A 22,500-nucleotide genomic window follows, 5' to 3' on the forward strand; every position below is an offset into this window, starting at 1 on the left:
AAAGAATCGACTCTGAATCACTTTAAGATGTTATATTTTTAAATCTTTTGCCAGCTACCATTCAGAGCAACTCATTTGCATAATCCCGCCTCCTTTATATCCTATATATAGCGAGATCAATCAAGTTATACTTGGTTCTGCTGACCAATCAGAGCAGAGTTGGCTTTTGGATTGGGGGGTTTAACAGATCTGACGCCTTGAATTGATTCAAACGAGTCATTTCAAAATCACTGTAGAATTATTTGAATATTAAATAATATTAAATTGTTCTGACCTTAGAGATGAATTTAGAAAAATATCACAAATGCAAACAGTCTGCAAAGTTGTTGACCAAAAAAAGAGTCTATTCACTCTCAAAACAAAGAGTCGACTTTGAATCACTTTAATAAGTTACGTTTTTGAATCTTTTGCTACCATTCTGAGCAACTCATTTGCATAATCCCCGCCTCCTTGATATACTAGATACAGCGAGACCAATCAAATTAGGCTTGGCTGTGCTAATGTTAAGGGGGTTGGGTGGGGAGGCTTACAGACCTGACGCCCCAAATTGATTCAAATGAGTCATCTGGAAATCAGTATAGAATTATTTGAATATTAAATACATATTCTGAAAAAATTACAATGTTTTCTGATCTTAGAGATGAATTTAGAAAAATATCTCAAATGTCTGAAAAGTTGTTAATCAAAAAAAGTGTCTTTTGACTCTCAAAACAAAGAGTCGACCCGGACTCACTTTAATGTGATGTTATGTTTTTTAATCTTTTGCCAGATGCCATTCAGATCATTTGCATAATCCCACCTCCTTGGCATACTAGCTACAGCGTGACCAATCAAATTAGGCTTGGCTCTGCTGACCAATCAGACTCGAGATGTCTTAAGAAAGGAGGAGGGGCTTTCTGAGTTGAAGTCCTGAATTGATTCAAATGAATCATTTAGAAATTGCTGCAGAATTATTCGAATATTAAACGCATATTCTGAAAAAAAGACAATGTTTTTTTTACCTTGAATGTGTTTTTTGGGACTCAACACAATTTTAGGACACTTTAAAACACCAGATGACCTGCTCTTTCATTTTACACCCAGAAGAAATTGATGTGCATCTGGAGAAAATGCACAAATTTTGGATTATGAAATGCTTAAACGAATCCCTTTATGTCAAAATGCTGTACACATGAAGGATTTGATCTTTTGAAACAACCAGAAATAAAAATAAATACTGTTTTTTGCAGCCAAATGTGCACAGTTTGATTCTGAAGGCTTCAGGACAGAATCTTGGTTTCATTTTCAGGCCATTTCTAGACTATTCAGTCAAACTCTCAATGAATTATTTCAGCTGCGTTTCCATGAAAAACAAATCCATTCTGCATCCTGATCCGTCTTCAAGAAGCGTATTTTTGGTTCTTCTTCTTGTTTTTGTATGGAATAATGAAAAGTGCATAAGTTGGACTCTTCAGAAAGTTCTGATCTCTTACCGTAGCTGCCAGACGTCAAAGAGAAATGCTGACTTTAACTCTTTTTTTCCTCACTGAATCTCCACAAAGAGGCCTGTATGAGGATGAGGAAGACACTTCCCACAGAAACCACCGCAGCGGCCGTAGATCCTGCTGCCGTCCTGACAAACAGCAGAAAAACAAAACAAAACAGATGATTAAAGCCACTAACAAAACACAGCATTTCATCACGGCATATAGTAATAATCACAGCTGGCTGCATTACAAATGACATGTAATTAGTTACCGATTACAAATTACATCACAAAGTTTGTAGGAATTACATTTAGATTACTTTTATGGTCAAAGAAATTGACTATGCTTGGATTACATTTAGATTACTTTTATGGTAACATCATTTTACAATGCTTGGATTACATTTAGATTACTTTTATGGTCAAAGAAATTGACTATGCTTGGATTACATTTAGATTACTTTTATGGTAACATCATTTTACAATGCTTGGATTACATTTAGATTACTTTTATGGTCAAAGAAAAATGACTATGCTTGGATTACATTTAGATTACTTTTATGGTAACATCATTTTACAATGCTTGGATTACATTTAGATTACTTTTATGGTAAAATAATTTTACGACACTTGGATTACATTTAGATTACCTTTATAGTAACATGATTTGACTATGCTTGTATTACATTACTTTTATTTTACTTTTAGTTAGATTACTTTAATAATCACACAATTTGACTAGTATTTGATTACTTCTATGGTAACACAATTACACTTAGATTACATTTAGTTTACTTTTATGATAAATTGACTGCGCTTGGATTACATTTAGATTACTTTTATGTTAACAAATAATTACATTTGGATTAAATTTAAATTACTTCTATATTAACTATTTGGCTACGCTTGGATTACATTTAGATTACTTTTATGACAACTGTAAAAATTTGACTGCTTGGATTACATTTAGATTACTAATATTGTAATATAATTAGACTACTAAAAGGTTACATTTAGATAATGTTTTTGTAAAATAATCCCAGTACACTTAGATTACATTTATATTACTTTTATGGTAATGCAATTAGACTAAGTTTGGATTACATTTAGATTATGTTTATGTTAACAGTAACATAATTTGACTACACTTGGATTACATTTAGATTACCTTTATGGTAAAAATTTGACTATGCTTGGATTACATTTAGATTACTTTTATGGAAGCATCATTTGACTGCTTGGATTACATTTAGACTACTTTTACGGTAAACAATGAGACTAACCTAGGATTACAATTAGATTACTTTTAAGGTAACATAGTTGGACTATGCTTGGATTATATTTTGATTACTTTCATGGCAATGTAATCTGACTACTGTTGATGCATTTAGATTTTGTTCATGGCTACTTTTGGATTACATTTACATTACTTTTATGGTAATCTAATCTGACTACTCTTGATACATTTACATTACTTTTACGGTAGCATAATCTGGACCCTTTTGGATTACATTTAGATTACTTTTGTGCTAACCCTTATTTTATGTCACATAATAAAAGACATATTACATATAATTCCATTATCACATCTGGTAGTAATAATAATAATAAAAGATGTCAGTCTTACCTCTGAGCGGTGAACTTTGACTGTGACGTAGTTTCCCTGTGAAACCCATTTGCTGGATTCAGAAACCTTCAGTCCGGTTCCTCTGAGATTAATACTAAACTGACCCTACACAATTATATTAAATATAATTATTAATGATGAAGGATCAGAAAAAAAATACAGCTTTACATTAAAGATATAAATTAAACTATATCAGATTTATGCATATAAAACAGCTGCTTTAAATTGTAATAATATTTCACATTTTTACTGTATTTTTTATCATCAAACAAATGCACAATTGGTGAGTTTTTTTTTATAAACACTGAAGAATAATATGTATAATAATCATACCTGAGGACATTTCGCAGCACTGTAACAGTCTCCAGCGGACGCAAACGGGACGGAGCGACCAAACACAGTCTGACTGAACTTCATATCAGTCGCTGAAATACAAATAATCATCAGGTTACACTCAACAGCCTTCAAAACACACACAGAGAGCTGAAGTAAGGCTGTTTCCAGAGTATCCGAAGCAAAGCCTGTAAAGACTCCGCCCACTTTTGAAAAAGAGCTCTCATTTGCATTTAAAGAGACACACACATAAAAAAAGTGTTTGCTTTCACTCAAAATAGCTCATAATCAAAAAGTTTACATGTTAGTTCATGTTCTTGGATAAAGTATTATTGTAGATTTTAACAAGACATGAGCTATTTAATATTTAAATATTATAGACTCACTGATTATGCGCATCATGGACAGATCGAGTCGCACACGCTGGAAAATGGTGTAACCGGCCGCGGCGTAATCATTCCTACAGGCGCAATCCTGCTGCCGACTGCCGTTATACGGACACTCGAAAGGGTTCTGCAGCCTGCAAATATATATATGCATATGATTATAGCTTCCCAAGGCTCCTTTACTCCATCAAGAAATATACAGTGAAAATGTGACATAAAAAAAAAGTGATACAGTGAAATGTATCAGTATGTGTATATATTAGTATATATCAGTATGTCTGATAATATTTGTTCTTCTGGAGAAAGTCTGATTTGTTTTATTTCGGCTAGAATAAAAGCAGTTTTTAATTTGTTAAACTCCATTTTAAGGTCAATATTATTAGTGCCTTTAGGCTTTTTCAATTGTCTCCAGAACAAACCACTGTTATACAATAACTTGTCTAGTTACCCTAACCTGCCTAAATACCCTAATTACCCTAGTGAAGCCTTTAATTGTCCCTTTAAGCTGTATAGAAGTGTCTTGAAGAATATCTAGTCTAATATTATTTACTGTCATCATGACAGAGAAAATAAATCAGTTATTAGAGATGAGTTATTAACACTATTGTGATTAGAATTGTGTTGGAGAAATCTGCTCTCTGTTAAACAGAAACTGGGGGAAAATGCACAGTGGGCGAATAACTCTGACTCCAACTCTATATTCAACATTTTAACTGTATTTTTGACCAAATAAATGATTCAGTGACGCTATTTTCTGTGCAGTAACTGGGCTGTATTCATGCAGTGTGAGCATCGAGTGTTGTGTGTATTATTGTGTGTGTGTGTGTGTGTGTGTGTGTGTACCTGTATCCGTACACCTCAGAGTAGTTGTCGTTCTGTCCGCTGCGCAGTGTCACGTACTCTTTGGGGAAGCTGCTCTGCATGTCTGCGCAGTAAACCTGCAGGATCTTCGCCTGGACTTTAAGATGATGTTCTCCATCTTTCCTGACGCCGTCCTTCATCTGGAGCTCTCCACAGCTCGAGTGCAGCTCGCCTGATCACACACACACACACAATCAATCACACACACACACACACATACGCAAACACATAGCAAACGCACACACACATGCACATATTTGCACACGCACATGAACATATATATATATATACATACGTATGCACAAATACACACAGATATACACACACACATACAAGTAAACACACACACATGCATGCACATATACACACAAATGCATATACACATATACATGTAAACAAATGCACACAATTACACAAACACACACACACACACACACACACACACACACACACACACACACACAATTACACAAACATACAGACACAAAAAAAACATGTGCACACAATTGCACACACACAAAAGCACATATGCACATGAAGTGTGTGTGTGTGACTCACAGTCAGTCAGTCTGCAGGTTGTGTGTGTCTGCGGACGTGTGTGTGGCAAGCAGCTCTCAGACGGTGTGTTTTCAGCGGTCAGACAGCGAACGCTCCTCTGCATCACTCCTGCACCACAAGACTGAGAACACTGCAGTTACGAGACACACACACACACACACACACACACACACACATGAAAAAATTATATAATTTTTAAAATGTATAAAAATTGCAACAGAAAGCAGTTTATTCATTTATTTATTTATTTATTTATTTATTTATTTATTTATTTATTTGTTTGTTTGTTTGTTTGTTTATTTATCTATTTATTTATTATTTTTTTATTTTTATATTTATTTAATTGTTTGTATATTTATTTAATTATTTATTCATTATATTAATTAATAAATGCATATATTTTTATAAATTTTTTACAGTTATTTATCAATTTATTTATTTATTTATTTATTCATTTGTTTGTTTGTTTATTATTCCTATTTATTTGTTTATTATTCATATTTATTTGTTTATTTATTTAAATGTTGGCTTATTATTCATATTTTTGTTTGTTTATTATTTAAATTTATTTATTTGTTTGTTTATTTATTATTCATATTTATTTATTTGATTATTTGTTTATTATTTATATTAATTTATTTGTTTATTATTCATATTTATTTATTTATTTATTTGTTTGTTTGTTATTTACATTTATTTATTTGTTTTTTGTTTATTACTTAAATTTATTTATTTGTTGTTTATTTATTATTCATATTTAATCATTTGATTGTTTATTATTCATATTTATTTATTTATTATTCATATTTATTTGTTTGTTTGTTATTCATATTTATTTATTTACTTGTTTATTATTCAAAATAAGTTTTTAATATTCATATTTATTTGTTTGTTAATTATTCATATGTATTTATTTAATGGCTTATTATTCATATTAATTCAATAATACATTTTTATGTGTTTAACATTTAATATTTTTTTATTTTTTTATTATTATTATTTATATAATTATTTATTTAATTATTTCATATGTATTTATTCATTGTTTTTTTTGTTTATTTATCTATTTATTTATATTTATTTGATGTTTGTTTATTTGTTTGTTTAGTATTCAGATTTACTTATTTATTTGTTTATTATTCATTTTTTGTTTGTTTATTATTAATATTTAATTAATTAATTGTTTATTATTAATATTTATTTATTTTGTTTGTTTATTATTCATATTTAAATATTTAATTCTTTATTATTCATATTTATTTATTCATTTGGATTGTTTATTATTAATTTTTATTTATTTAATTGTTAATTATTCATATTTATTGATGTGTTTATTTATATCTATTTATTAATTTATTAATTTATCTGTTTAATATTCTTATTTATTTAATCTTTTATGTGATTATTTTTCTTATTTGCTTTTTTATTTATGTGTTTATTATTCATTTTTATTTATTTATTAGGATCTTGTTAGTGTAAAGAGCGTTACTGTGCTCATGTGAGTGTGTTGCAGTACCGGGCTCCAGGCTGTAGTGACCCATACGGGCTGACAGGTGGCGCTGTGACATGGCTCGAGTGTGTGTGGTTTAGCAGAGGAGTCACACAGCAGATCAGAACTCAGAACATTCAGATCATCATCAACACACACCACTGACCTGGACCTCACACCACTGCTGCAGGACACACTGCACTGAAACACACACACAAACACACACACACACACACACAGAAATAGAGAGAGAGAGTTACATCATGAGTAACACACACACACACACACACACACACACAAACACAGAGGAGAGAGAGAATACCATCATGAGTTACACACACATACACAGAGAGAAAGTTACCACATCAGTTAAACACACACACACACACAGAAATAGAGAGAGAGTAACATCATGAATAACACAAACACACACACACACACACACACACATGAAATGGACCTCCTATCTTAGACGCATGACACACTGCCCTGAAAACAAAGTGTGATTGTGTGTGTGTGTTTGAGTGTGTATGTATGAGTGTGTTACAGTGCGTTCATCTAATGTGTCCTCCAGCTGTTTGTGTGTGTGTGTGTGTGTGTGTGTGTGTGCACATTAGTTAGTTAGTGTGTGTGTCTCACCTCCGTCCACTCTAGTGTCCTCCAGTGGTGTGTGTGTGTTTGGCAGGCAGTGGTGAAGCAGGTCTGGATGTGGTCGGGTCGCACTCGAGAGTCACAGAGGTCATCACTGACGCGACCTTTGCCCTTTGACCTGCAGAAAACTTGACGGGTCTGAACGCCGGCGCCACAACTCGACGAACACTGAACAACACACAGAATTGTCACAATCTATGTGTGTGTATATATGTGTGTATATATGTGTGTGTGTGTGTGTGTGTGTGTGTGTGTGTGTGTGTGTGTGTGTGTGTGTGTGTGTGTGTGTGTGTGTGCGCGCGAGTCTGTGTGTGTGTGTGTGTGTGTGTATCTGTTAGTGAATAGGTGTGTATGAGTGTGTGTGTGTGTGTGTGTGTGTGTGTGTGTGTGTGTGTGTGTGTCTGTTAATGAATAGGTGTGTATGAGTGTGTGTGTGTGTGTGTACCTGTGTCCAGCGTGTGGCTCTCCAGCGTGCGCAGGCTCCAGCTCTGCAGATCTTGTGTGTTGAGGGTTTGCTGAGGTGAGAACAGCGGCGCTCGTCGATCTGTGTGTGGTTCTGGTCCACACACACCACCTGACGTAGTTTCTGACCCGTCCCACACGACACCGAACACTGCAGAGAAACACACACATCTGTCAGAACACACACACACACACACACCTGTGCTTCCGTTCACACATCTGGAGCAAATAACAACACACATTCTCCACACACACACACACACACACACACACACACACACACACACACACACACACACACACACACATCAAGAATCACATATACACACACACACACACACACAGAGTTTGACATAGATACACACAGTTTTACATACACAAACACACATACACACACACACACACACATCAAGAATCACATACACACACACACACACACACACACACACACACACACACACACACACACACACACACACAGAGTTTGACATAGATACACACAGTTTTACATACACAAACACACATACACACACACACACACACACATCAAGAATCACATACACACACACACACACACACATAGAGTTTGAAATAGATACACACAGTTTTACACACACACACACACATACACACACACACATCAAGAATCACACACACACACACAGAGTTTGAAATAGATACACAGTTTTACATACACACACACACATCAAGAATCACATATACACACACACACACATCAAGAATCACATATACACACACACACACACACACACATCAAGAATCACATATACACACACACACACACACACACACATCAAGAATCACACACACACACACACACACAGAGTTTGAAATAGATACACAGTTTTACACACACACACACACATCAAGAATCACATACACACACACACACACACACACACATCAAGAATCACATATACACACACACACACACACACACATCAAGAATCACACACACACACACACACAGAGTTTGAAATAGATACACAGTTTTACATACACACACACACATCAAGAATCACATATACACACACACACACACATCAAGAATCACATATACACACACACACACACACATCAAGAATCACATATACACACACACACACACACACACACACACACACACACACACATCAAGAATCACACACACACACAGAGATTGAAATAGATACACAGTTTTACACACACACACACACACATCAAGAATCACATATACACACACACACACATCAAGAATCACATATACACACACACACACACACACACACACAGAGTTTGAAATAGATACACACAGTTTTACATACACACACACACACATCAAGAATCACATATACACACACACACACACACATCAAGAATCACACACACACACACACACACACACACACACACACACACACACACACACACACACACACACACACACACACACACACACACAGAGTTTAAAATAGATACACACTTTTACATACACACACACATACACACACACACATCAAGAATCACATATACACACACACACATCAAGAGTTTAACACACATGCACACACACAGATATTTTACATTTCACATATACATATATAGACACACACACGTTGAGTTTTACACACACACACACACACACACACACACACACACACACACACACACACACACACAGTCCGTAAACAAGGTCATTACAGAGGAATTTTAAACACAGGCTTCAGTCTCTGCCAGCAGAAAAATACATCAAAGACACACAGATAACAGACAGCCAGCACACACACACACTTTAAACACACACACTTAAAACACAAAACACACGCACACTGAAATAGACCACTCCTCAAAGTCTTGAAGGAAGAGGCACACACACACACACTCTCTCTCTCTCTCTCAGCACTGTGGTCTGCTGCTGGTTAGTAGTGGTTGAGCTGCAGGAGGATCTTCATCTGAATCTCTGGACTGGAGGTACGTCTGACACACATACACACACACTTAAAACACACACATTAATAAGGAGTGTATAATGATGATAACTGCATGATGATTGTTGAGCTGCCGGCTTCACAACTGAGAGATTTGAGTTCAAACCAGCTACAAACTCCACAATCCTGAGAGTCTGAGACTGACGATGCTGATATCTGACAGAACACTGAGCTCTGGATTAAGAGTATGCTGATGTTAGATATATATATAGACTCTGTAATAAACTATATTGTTTTTATTTTAAAGATGTGTGTTGGAGACACACTTCTATTCTAAACCAGCTCAACTAGATCTTCCCAATTTTAAATGAAAATGTCGTCATTCAGAACACCCTCGCTCTCTGCACAAACTAAAACTCAATATTAGCACTGATTATACATCAATGTTTAATACACTGATGATGATGATGATGATGATGATATAATGATGATGTATGATCATGCTGATGATGTGATGTTTATATTCCGATGATATTATAATAATAATAATAATAATATGACGATGATGATGACGATGATAGTATAATGATGATAATATGATAATGGGATGCTGATGGTATGATAATATATGATAATGACATGCTGATGATGTGATATTTATATTCTGATGATATTAAAACAATATTAATATATAATAACAATGATGATTATGATGATAATATAATGATAATAATTTAATAATGGGATGCTGATGGTATGATAATATAGGATAATGGCATGCTAATGATGTAATATTTATATTCTGATGATATTATAAAAATAATAATATATGATGATGATGAAAATATTATGATGATATATGGTAATGACATGCTAATGACGTGATATTAATATTCTGAAGATATTATGACAATACTTATATATGATGATGATGAAAACAATATAATGATGATAATTTAATAATGGGATGCTGATGGTATGATAATATATGATAATGACATGCTAATGATGTGATATTTATATTCTGATGATATTATAACAATAATAAAATAAGATGATGATGATGATGATGATAAAATAATATATGATAATGGCATGCCAATGATGTGATATTTATATTTGATTATATATTATAACAGTAATGATAAAAACAGTAACATCATATGATGATGATAATGATGATAATATGATAATGAGATGCTGATGTTGTGATAATAATATGCTGGTGATATGATAATATAATGATGATGTATGATAATGACATGCTAATGATATATTTATATTCTGATGATATAACAATAATGATAATTACAATAATATTTAATGATAATATGGTGATAAAATAAGAAAGATATGCTGACGACATGATAATATAATGATGATATATGATAATGGCATGCAAATTAAGTGATATTTATTGTCTGATGATATTATAACAATCAAATAAAATAAGTAAGATATGCTGATGATATGTTAATATAATGCTAAAATATGATAATGATATGCTGATGATATGATAATGACATGCTAATGATGTGATATTTATATTTTGATGATATTATAACAATAATGATAAAAAATAATAATATATGATGATAATGATGTGATAACTAAATGAAAATGATATGCTGATTATATGGTAATATATTGATGATTTATGATAATGATATGCTGATAATATGACAATATATGATAATGGAATGCTAATGATGTGATATATATATATTTTGATGATATTATAACTATATTAATAAAAAATAATAATATCATATGATGATGATGATGATGATGATGATGATGTGATAATTAAATAAAAATGATATGCTGGTTATATGATAATAATATAATTATGCCATATGATAATGGAATGCTAATGATGTGATATTTATATTTTGATGATATTATAACAATAATGATAAAACAATAATATCATATGATGATGATGATGATGTGATAATTAAATGGAAATTATATGCTGATTATATGATAATATGTTGATGATATATGATAATGGGATGCTGATGGTATGATAATGATATGCTGATGATAACCCTGGATTAATTTTTGGAAAACAGTTTTTTTTCTGGGAAAAAGCTGATAAATGCAGAGAAAGGGCTGCAGAATGAAAGCATTATGAGTTTGCTGTATCAGATGTGTTTCTATCTGACGGAAACCGCAGAGATTAGTTTATTTCCTGAACACATGAAGAGCAGAATCAGGCACACGTGTGCTGGAGATCAGGTTTCTGACTGCCTTAACTTAATCTGAATGAAGCATTTCTGCACATTCATAGAGAAATGCTGAAAGCATATCAGGGAAAAGCTGTTTATGCAAATCACTAATGACTATTCATAACAGTGATTTAAATATTCAGATTTAAACTACGCAAGTTAAAGTGTCGATTTTTTTCTTTCATTATTTGATACATTGCATATAATGTAAATGTGATGTAGGATTTGTGAGTTGACAATAACATCAGGATGTTCATCAGCCAATCAGAATCAAGCATTCGGCAGGCCTGAATAATTACGGCAGATGCTGCAGGAATGATTGTAATGTGATCTGCTGCAGAAGAACAGAAACAGATGTGATGGTGAAAACGCTTTCTGTGCTTCATAAAGCTCCAGAGGCTCCATCAAAATCCTCAGTAATGATTTATAACAGCGGCAGACAGAACAACACCACAGCCCGACTCGACAGATCAGCATGAGGATGATATGATAATGATATGATAATGATATGATGAAACAATACTACTGCCCGGCTCAACAGATGAGCAGGAGGATGAGGATAATATGATAATATGATGAAGGATATGCTGATGATATGATAATACGATTATACTACGAGAATGAGAAGGATGAAATGATGATATGATAAAACAATACTGATGATATGATAAGGATATGAGAATGATAATATGATAATGATATGCTGATGATATAATAATAATGTGATGATGATATGATAAAACAATACTGATGATATGATAAGGATATGAGAATGATAACATGATAATGATATGCTGATGATGTGATGATGCTATGATAATACAATTTTGATATGCTGATGATATGACAATATGACATGAGAATGTTAAAATGATATGATAATAGCATTCCAACGACATGCTGTTATGATAATGACATGCTGATGATGTGATAATAATGTGACGATGATATGGCAATACAATGATAAAAAGGTGATGATATGCTAATGATATAGGAATGATAAGATGATGATATGATAATGACATGCTGATTATATGATAATGAAGATGATAATATGATATCAACATGATGATGGTATAATATTATGCTGATGATATGACAATGTAGATGATGATATGCTAATGAAATGATAATGATAAAATGATGGCATGATAATGATATGATAATGATATGCTGATGATATGATAATATGATGATACTATGATAATAATATAATAATGATATGCTAAAAATATGATGATACAATGATGATAATATGATAATGACATGATAATGATATGATAATAATTTTCTGATGATATGACAATGAAGATAATGATATGCTGATGAAATAATAATGATATGATGATGAAATGATAATGATATCATAATGGTATGCTGATGATATGATAATATGATGAATCAGTCATGATGATATAATAATGATATACTGATAATATGATGATAGAAAGATAATGATATGATAATGACATGATAATGATATGATAATGGCATGATGACAGTATGATAATAATATGCTAATGATATGATACCTTTATGATAGAAGCAGACAAGGTGATCATGACGCATTATAATAATTGTACTAACTTTAATAATAATTTAAAATTCCTTTTTTCTCTTTTATAATTATTTTTTTTAAATATTTCCTAAGTTTTGTTTAACAGAATAGTGAATTATTTTATAGTGTTTCTTATGATCTATTTAAGATAATAATTTATATCTATATAACTCTATTTATTTTAGTGTGTGTGTGTGTGTGTGTGTGTGTGCAGATGTGTGTTTGTTGATCTATCTCCAGCTCTACAGTGACTCTGTGTATCTGCAGCTCCTCCTATATTTACAGTCCAGACAGGAATAGTTTACAGCTCAAGGACGCAATGATCGACTCGCATTCTGCTGTAATTATATGAAATATAACACACATACACACACACGCGCGCGCGTCCACATGTGCAGTCCATACGATACGCCAGACATTCTCACACACTGCCAAACTCTACATTGCCATACGCAAACTATTACTACAGCAAAAGCCAACAAACAGTTCCTCAATGCCACACATGTCTGATAAATGATGGTGTAGTTCAAATACTCCCTCAGATGAGCGTGAATTACAGATCTTTTCTTCAGGCAGACGGAGGAAACTAACATTAACAGGTAAACCAGGTAAATAACACCAAACTAAGCACTGGTTACATAGTAAAATAATTTAATTTCTGTCAGCATTTACTCTCTCTTGTTTTAATCCTCTAAGAGTTTCTTTCTTCTGTTGAACACTAAAGAAGATATTTTGAAGAATGCTGCAATCCGGTAACCATTGACTTCCATTTGTTTTTCCGTCAATGGTTACCGATTTTCAGCTTTCGTCAAAATATCCTCTTTAGTGTTTTAAGAAAACATACTACTGGCTTTATGAAGATCTTCACTTTTATTATTTGTTATACGCAGAGCCAGATGGAATCTGCTGATATTTTTTGCTGTTTATGCAGAGAATTATTATTTTTAATCTGTGCATTTATGTGTGATGATTTTAAAAGTATCAAAACTACACTGAAAACCTCGATGTTGTCTTTACTTAAACAATTAAGTAAAGTTGACTAAACATAACCTAAAACTTTGCATTTTAGTCCAATCACTTAAAAATATGAGTTAATTTAACTTATGTAGCATGAAAATGCCTACACTTAGTACTTAAGTAGATTATACTTAAATTGATGAATTGAACAATTTAAGTATAGTCTACAAAACCCGCAAGTAATCTTAAATATGCAAGTTTTGAGAGACTCCATTACTCAATTAAATTACAGTTTGAAATTACACTGTACTGTAAATAAGTCAGTTGAATATTTTCATATTAGTCAATAGTTATACTGAAATTAATTTATAAACTGAACAAATATAAATTTACACACATTTACACAGGTAAATAAACCAAATCAATGATGGGCTGAATATCTGTGGAATTCTGTGCATAGATTCCGTGTGGGCCTACAGTATTGATCTTCTTCTACATCCCTAATCATATGCAAAAAAAAAAACAATTACCCAACTTCTACACCTTAACTAATAATAAGCAGATTAATAATAATAAGCAATAACTAATAATAAGCAGATTAATAATAATAAGCAATAACTAATAATAAGCAGATTAATAATAATAAGCAATAACTAATAATAAGCAGATTAATAATAATAAGCAATAACTAATAATAAGCAGATTAATAATAATAAGCAATAACTAATAATAAGCAGATTAATAATAATAAGCAATAACTAATAATAAGCAGATTAATAATAATAAGCAATAACTAATAATAAGCAGATTAATAATAATAGCAATAACTAATAATAAGCAGATTAATAATAATAAACAATAACTAATAATAAGCAGATTAATAATAATAAGCAATAACTAATAATAAGCAGATTAATAATAATAAGCAATAACTAATAATAAGCAGATTAATAATAATAAACAATAACTAATAGTAAGCAGATTAATAAGAATGTTGAAGAATGTTTCCATAATTTTTGTTTTTCCTACTATGGAAGTCAATGGTTACCGGTTTCCAGCTTTCTTCAAAATATCTTCTTTAGTGTTTAACAGAGTAAAAAAACTCAAACAGGTGTTAAACAAGTAAATAATGACAGGATTTACATTTTTTGAGTGAACTATCCCTTTTTGTGCTAGAAAGAAGATGTTTTGAAGAATGTTGGAAACTTCCATTTTATTTGTTTTGTCCTACTATGGAAGTCAGTGGTTACCTATTTTCAACATTCTTCAAAATACATTTTTTTAATGTTCAACAGAAAAAGACTTATAAATGTTTGTAACAAGAATAAATAGTGAGTAAATATTCATTTTTGGGTGAACTGCCCCTCTATACTAGAGGATTAAAACATTCAATGCAATAATAATTAACAAGATTAATAATTATTAATCACTGCAATAATAAAATAATTTTACATTTGAATTTATATATTAACTATACATTTTATTACATATTTAAATGACTAATATATATATATATATATATATATATATATATATATATATATATATATATATCTAAATATGTATAAATTATTTTAATTAGCTATGTAAAAAAGCAGATGCATACATTTAAATATATGTATATTACCGTTATTATTCTAAAATTATTTAATTAAAATGATCCAAAAATGTAATAAAATATTTTTTACAAATTGTAAATGTATGAGATGAACACAATATTTTATCATGTATAATAAGTGTAATTTGTCTACTATTAACAACTGCATATTTGTTGAACAATATTATGATTTATTATTATCCTGACATCGATAAACATCCAGTCTTACACATAATATATACATCTGCAGCAGTTAATATTGTCTGCTGAGTGAATCATGTGACAGCAAAGCCGCAGTGATGATGTCAGAGTCACATGACCTGCGTTTCTCCATCTGGAGCACATTAGAGTGACTCTATTTACTATAATCATCATTATACGTTCAGATTTTAATTACGCAATAATTAGCCTTCAGCAGTTTCTGTCTTGAGCACTCAGGCTCTGGCAGTTTCTGGCTGCATTAAATCGGCTTCATGTTTTCTGTAACAGCCGTTTTAATCTGTTTTTATTGGCTAAAAACAAACACTGGACACAAAAACTGAAAACAGACTCGATCTCTGCGGAGGGTGTTTATGTTGGAAATATGCCGAGTTTTCACTTTAAAAAACGAATTACTTTTTACGTAATTAAAATTGTATGTAAAATACTTTTGTTATTACCATGTCTACATTTATTTAGTGTTTAAATAAGGAACTTAATTATTACATTAATACTATTCAAAAGTTCATATGACAATTAAACTATGTCCTGAATTGACAATAAAACTGACTGACTTTCACTTGAACTTTTAGCTCTTTGGGTCATACATGAAATTTAGGCTTATTAATACCATTACACTGAAGCCTTTTATAACGAATAAAATATGCATTAAGTTAATAAACAGAAGTACTCCACAAAAAAAGGAAAATTAATATTTAATAATAAGTTGATGATAACAACAACAACAACAACAACTATAACAATAATAATAATATTAATAATAATAATGACAATAATAATAATGACAATAATAATAATAATAACAATAATAATGAAAATAATAATAATAATGACAATAATAATAATAATAATAATAATAATAAATAATAATGACAATAATAATAATAATAATAATAATAATAATAATAATAACAACAATAATAAAAATATATATTTATAATAATAATAATAATAATAATAATAATAACAATAATAATGAAAATAATAATAATAATAATGACAATAATAATAATAATAATAATAAAATAATAATGACAATAATAATAATAATAACAACAACAACAATAATAAAAATATATATTTATAATAATAATAATAATAATTATTATTATTATTATTATTATTATTATTATAAAAATAGTAATAACAATAATAACAATAACATTTATAATAATAACAATGATAATAATAACATTTATAATAGTTATGATAATAATAACAATAATAATATTAACAATAATAATAATAATAATAACAATAATAACAACAACAACAGCAACAATAATAATAATAATAACAATAATAACAATAACATTTATAATATTAATAAAAATAATAACAACAACAATAATAATAATAATAACATTTATACTACTACTACTAATAATAATAATAATAATAACAATAATAATAATAATAATACTAATAATAATGATAAAATAATAATAATAACAACAACAATAATAATAATAATAACATTTATACTACTACTACTACTAATAATAATAATAATAATAACAATAATAATAATAATAATACTAATAATAATGATAAAATAATAATAATAATAATAACAATAATAATAATAATAATAATAATAATAATGATGATAAAATAATAATAACAACAACAATAATAATAATAATAATAATAATAATAATAATAATAATAATAATAATAATAATAATAATGGCAATATGTCCTTTTATTACGCAATAGTTGTTCCACAAAGGTATTTGATAGAAAAAATAAGTTTGGTATTTAATAAAATGTCCCAAATTTAACAAGAAAAATTCAAATAAATAAATAAATAATGACGATACAATACAATAATATTTTGAAGAAATTGTATTTGAAACAGACTTGCAGTGTTTTTATTACACTCACATAAAGACATTTGTCTGCACTGATGCACTGATGAACACTGATGATTTGAAAGGAGAAAATAGAGAAATATACATTATAATATTAATAATCAAACATAGTTAATAACCTGTATTCTCTCTGCACAGTTTTCACCTGCTTCATGTTTTCCTCCTCGACTCTTTTGTGTATTTATCATCTATAAAAGTGAAAGATTACTCTGCGTTTAAGTGCAACATGATGCGCAGCTTTGCTGTTCTCCGCAATTATTAGGCTGTTTTTGGTTTTTCAGAGCCATAAACACAGCTTTGAGTCTCAGACTGTTGCCAGATCAGTATTTTAGACATTAGACTAATGAAAAACAGATGGAGGGAGATCGCCACAGAGAAATGGTAGAACTAACACTGAAGAAATGCTCAACTAACACTGAACAAACAATCAACTAAGGGTGAAGAAACGGCAGAACTAACACTGAAAAAATGCTTAGCTAACACTTAAGAAACGCTTAGCTAACACTGAAGAAATGTTTAACTAACATTGAAGAAACGTTTAACTAACGCTGAAGAAATGGCAGAACTAACACTGAAAAAACTCTTTTAGCTAACGCTGAAGAAACCATTAACTAACGCTAAAGAAATGCTCAGCTTAGAGCGAAGAAACAATCAACTAACGCTGAAGAAACGCTTTACTAATGCTAAAGAAATGCTCGACTAACGCTGAAGAAACGCTCAACTACACTGAAGAAACTGAAGAATGCTGAAGAAATGCTGAACGCTGATTAAACACTCAACTAACGCTGATTTAATATTCAATTAATGCTGCAGAAACGTTCAACTAACACTGAAGAAATGTTCAACTAACACTGAAGAAACGTTCAACTAATACTGAAGAAACGTTCAACTAATACTGAAGAAATGTTCAACTAACACTGAAGAAACGTTCAACTAATACTGAAGAAACGTTCAACTAACACTGAAGAAACGTTCAACTAACACTGAAGAAACGTTCAACTAACACTGAAGAAACGTTCAACTAACACTGAAGAAACGTTCAACTAACACTGAAGAAACGTTCAACTAACACTGAAGAAACGTTCAACTAATACTGAAGAAACGTTCAACTAACACTGAAGAAACGTTCAACTAACACTGAAGAAACGTTCAACTAACACTGAAGAAACGTTCAACTAACACTGAAGAAACGTTCAACTAACACTGAAGAAACGTTTAACTAATACTGAAGAAATGTTCAACTAACAATAAAGAAACGCTCAACTAACAATGAAGAAACATTCCACTAACAATGAAGAAACGTTCAACTAACAATGAAGAAACGTTCAACTAACAATGAAGAAACGTTCAACTAACAATGAAGAAATGCTCAACTAACACCGAAGAAACGTTCAACTAACAATGAAGAAACGTTCAACTAACAATGAAGAAACATTCCACTAACAATAAAGAAACGTTCAACAAACAATGAAGAAACGTTCAACTAAAAATGAAGAATTGTTCAACACGAATAAACGTTCAAGTAACACTGAAGAAATGTTTAACTAACGCTGAAGAAATGTTCAACTAATTCCTAATAAATGATCTTTACATATTCAAGTGATACACACACACATACATACATATATATATATATATATATATATATATATATATATATATATATATAAATAACAGATTCATAACTGATATGTATTCTATATACACTCTTTATACATCTTTATATATTTAAATTAAATTATATATAATTCCACCATACATATGAACCTATAATGATGAGTAAAACTTTATAATAATAAATAATTTGAAGAATCATTCAGAGATGAAGAAACAACACAAGCGTTCACAACCGTTCTGGATTTTAATCAGCTTTACAGTGTGTGAGAGTTGAGCCGGACGTTCAGATGAACACAATAATGAGAAACACACACACACACACACACGCACACACACACACACACACACATCATGAGCTGTGAAAGATTTACACACTGACAGAGGAACACCAGCAGGAAATGAAGAGAAACCAGAGCTGAAGAAACTCCACTGTGAAGACGAGGACAAATATACAGACAACAAAAGTGCTGTAAACAAATCAGTAATCCAGCAAACACGTGCTTCAGGAGACTGAGGCTGAGGTCTGTGTGTTATCACACCCATTCTGAATGAAGTATAATGTAGAGATCATGACTACACTCATTCACACGCTCATGCATTCACTGAGGAGGAGGAGGATTTACTGTCTGAAGATGAAGATCTGCTGCTCCACCACAGAAAGATTAAGACTGAACTCTGAGTGAACAATCCTGCAATTCTGCTTTCCTTTTTCACATCGCAACACTGAACATAAATAAATTCAGAATGATCTCTACAAACTGCGCACGTGTGTGTCATCTGAAGTTTTTAATCTGAGTTATGAGTTCACATTTTGAAAATGCTGAATTGTTGTTATTAGTTAAGTATTAGTTTAGATTTTGCTGTTTTTTCATGAGTTTATATCTCAGAACTCTTTCATTTATTAATTATTAAGTTATAATATAACTATAATTAATATTATTAATTATGACTTATTATATTTAATAATGTTCTCCAATTCTACATTTGCATTTCAATTCGATGTTTAGACTTTAAAAAATGATATTTACATCTCAATTGTAAGTTTAAAGTTAAATATAAGTGTGTGCACACTACTGGAGAAAAGTCTTGTCCCCTATTCAAGTTTTAGAAACAATAAATAATACCTGCTCTTCTAGTTGATGATTTGGTGTCAGAAGTGTCTCTGATTTGATGAGGACAGTGCGGTCTGACTCTGCTAGACTAAAGTGTCATCACTGAACAGAAATAATGTCCAGTATAGAATATAAAGTCCTGCTGCAGTGGAGACAGAATGAATATTGTGTCTGACTCCATCATGAGCTTGGAGGACTGCATCCATACATCTCTGACATGACTCAAATCACTGATTAATAAAGTCTGAATCTGGAATGAAGAAGAAAGCTTCAGCAGGATCCCAGAGTTCATCAAGAGTCTTTGTGTTCATCTTCAACACCTCCTCCTTCATCAGCTCAATAATGTTCATGTCTGGTGACTGGGCTGGCCAATCCTGGAGCACCTTGACCTTCAGGAGCTTTGATGTGGAGGCTGAAGTATGAGCAGGAGCGCTATCCTGCTGGAGAATTGTCCCTCTCCTGTGGTTTGTAATGTAATGGGCAGCACAGATGTCTTGATACCTCTGGCCGCAGATCTCTCACACACCCCAACACTGAATGAACCCCAAACCATGATTTCTCCTTCACCAAACTTGACTGATTTCTGTGAGAGTCTTGGTCCATGCTGGTTCCAGTAGGTCTTCTGCAGTATTGGTGATGATCGGGATGCAGATCCGCAGAGAAATCCACCTTCTGACACTTTCACACATCATCAACTAGAAGTCCAGTTATTATTAGTTGCTCTACAGCAGGGGTGGCCAACCCTGTTCCTGGAGATCGACCTTCCTGCAGATTTCAGTTGCAACCCATGTCAAACACACCTGCCTGTAATTATCAAGGTTCAGGTCCTAATTAATTGATTCAGGTGTGTTTGATCAGGGTTTAAGCTGAACTCTTTAGGAAGGTCGATCTCCAGGAACAGGGTTGAGCACCCCTGCTCTACAGCTTGGGTCCACCACCAGACTCATGTCAGGTATTCATTTATGTATTGCATTTACATTTTAATATTACATTTAAATCTGGCAAATGCACTATATGAAAACCCTAAACATGCATTTTAACACATTTTATATCAAAACTAATTTATTTAAATTTGAGTTTTTATCTTCATTTTGAGATTAAATGTATGTAAATGTTTAAATCTCAATGCTAATTTAATTCTAAGGTTTACTCTAAATTCTAGGGTTAAATTTAGCTAGGTGTGCTTATTTCACACAAACTCTAATAGCTAAAACTTTTTAAAAACCTCTTTAAACATCAAAACTTTAAGATATAAACTCACATTTTCAGAGAAAAGTCAGAATTAATGAATAATAAATTGTATTCTACACTCTCATAAAGGTATGTGAGCTGTCCCTGGGGTGGTGCCTTTTCAAAAGGTATGCATTTGTAACTAAAATGTCCATATTAATACCCCAAGGGTACATATTAGTACCTAAAAAGTACAAGAGTGTTCCTCTTAAAATGTTTAGATACTAATATATGCTTTTGAGGTACCAATATTAACCCTTTAAGTACAAGTGTGTACCTTCTGAAAAGGAACCACCGCAGTGACAGCTCGAGTACCTTTATTTCTGACAGTCTATGGCAGAAATG

At 31.4% G+C, this 22,500-nt stretch overlaps 1 protein-coding gene across 5 annotated transcripts in view; it reads right to left on the bottom strand.

Annotated features, from left to right (window-relative positions):
- Positions 1 to 784: 784 nt before the first annotated feature.
- LOC101886654 (A disintegrin and metalloproteinase with thrombospondin motifs 20) overlaps positions 785 to 22,500 on the bottom strand; it is a 114,579-nt gene continuing 92,863 nt past the window's right edge. For 4 of the 5 annotated variants that reach the window (XM_073942460.1, XM_073942458.1, XM_073942461.1 and 1 more), the window contains 9 exons: positions 7,816 to 7,983; positions 7,359 to 7,538; positions 6,747 to 6,920; positions 5,231 to 5,360; positions 4,655 to 4,844; positions 3,812 to 3,945; positions 3,426 to 3,517; positions 3,093 to 3,197; positions 785 to 1,612 (listed from right to left, as the gene is read on the bottom strand). In XM_073942460.1, the coding sequence (XP_073798561.1) occupies positions 1,523 to 1,612; positions 3,093 to 3,197; positions 3,426 to 3,517; positions 3,812 to 3,945; positions 4,655 to 4,844; positions 5,231 to 5,360; positions 6,747 to 6,920; positions 7,359 to 7,538; positions 7,816 to 7,983 (1,263 nt within the window). In that variant the 3' untranslated portion in view covers positions 785 to 1,522. Of the gene's footprint in view, positions 1,613 to 3,092; positions 3,198 to 3,425; positions 3,518 to 3,811; positions 3,946 to 4,654; positions 4,845 to 5,230; positions 5,361 to 6,746; positions 6,921 to 7,358; positions 7,539 to 7,815; positions 7,984 to 22,500 lie in introns of those variants that run through there. The other variant, XR_012400027.1, reaches the window with a different exon arrangement.

The sequence above is a fragment of the Danio rerio genome, chromosome 25, assembly GCF_049306965.1.
Source record: "Danio rerio strain Tuebingen ecotype United States chromosome 25, GRCz12tu, whole genome shotgun sequence".
Classification (NCBI taxonomy): Eukaryota; Metazoa; Chordata; class Actinopteri; order Cypriniformes; family Danionidae; genus Danio; species Danio rerio.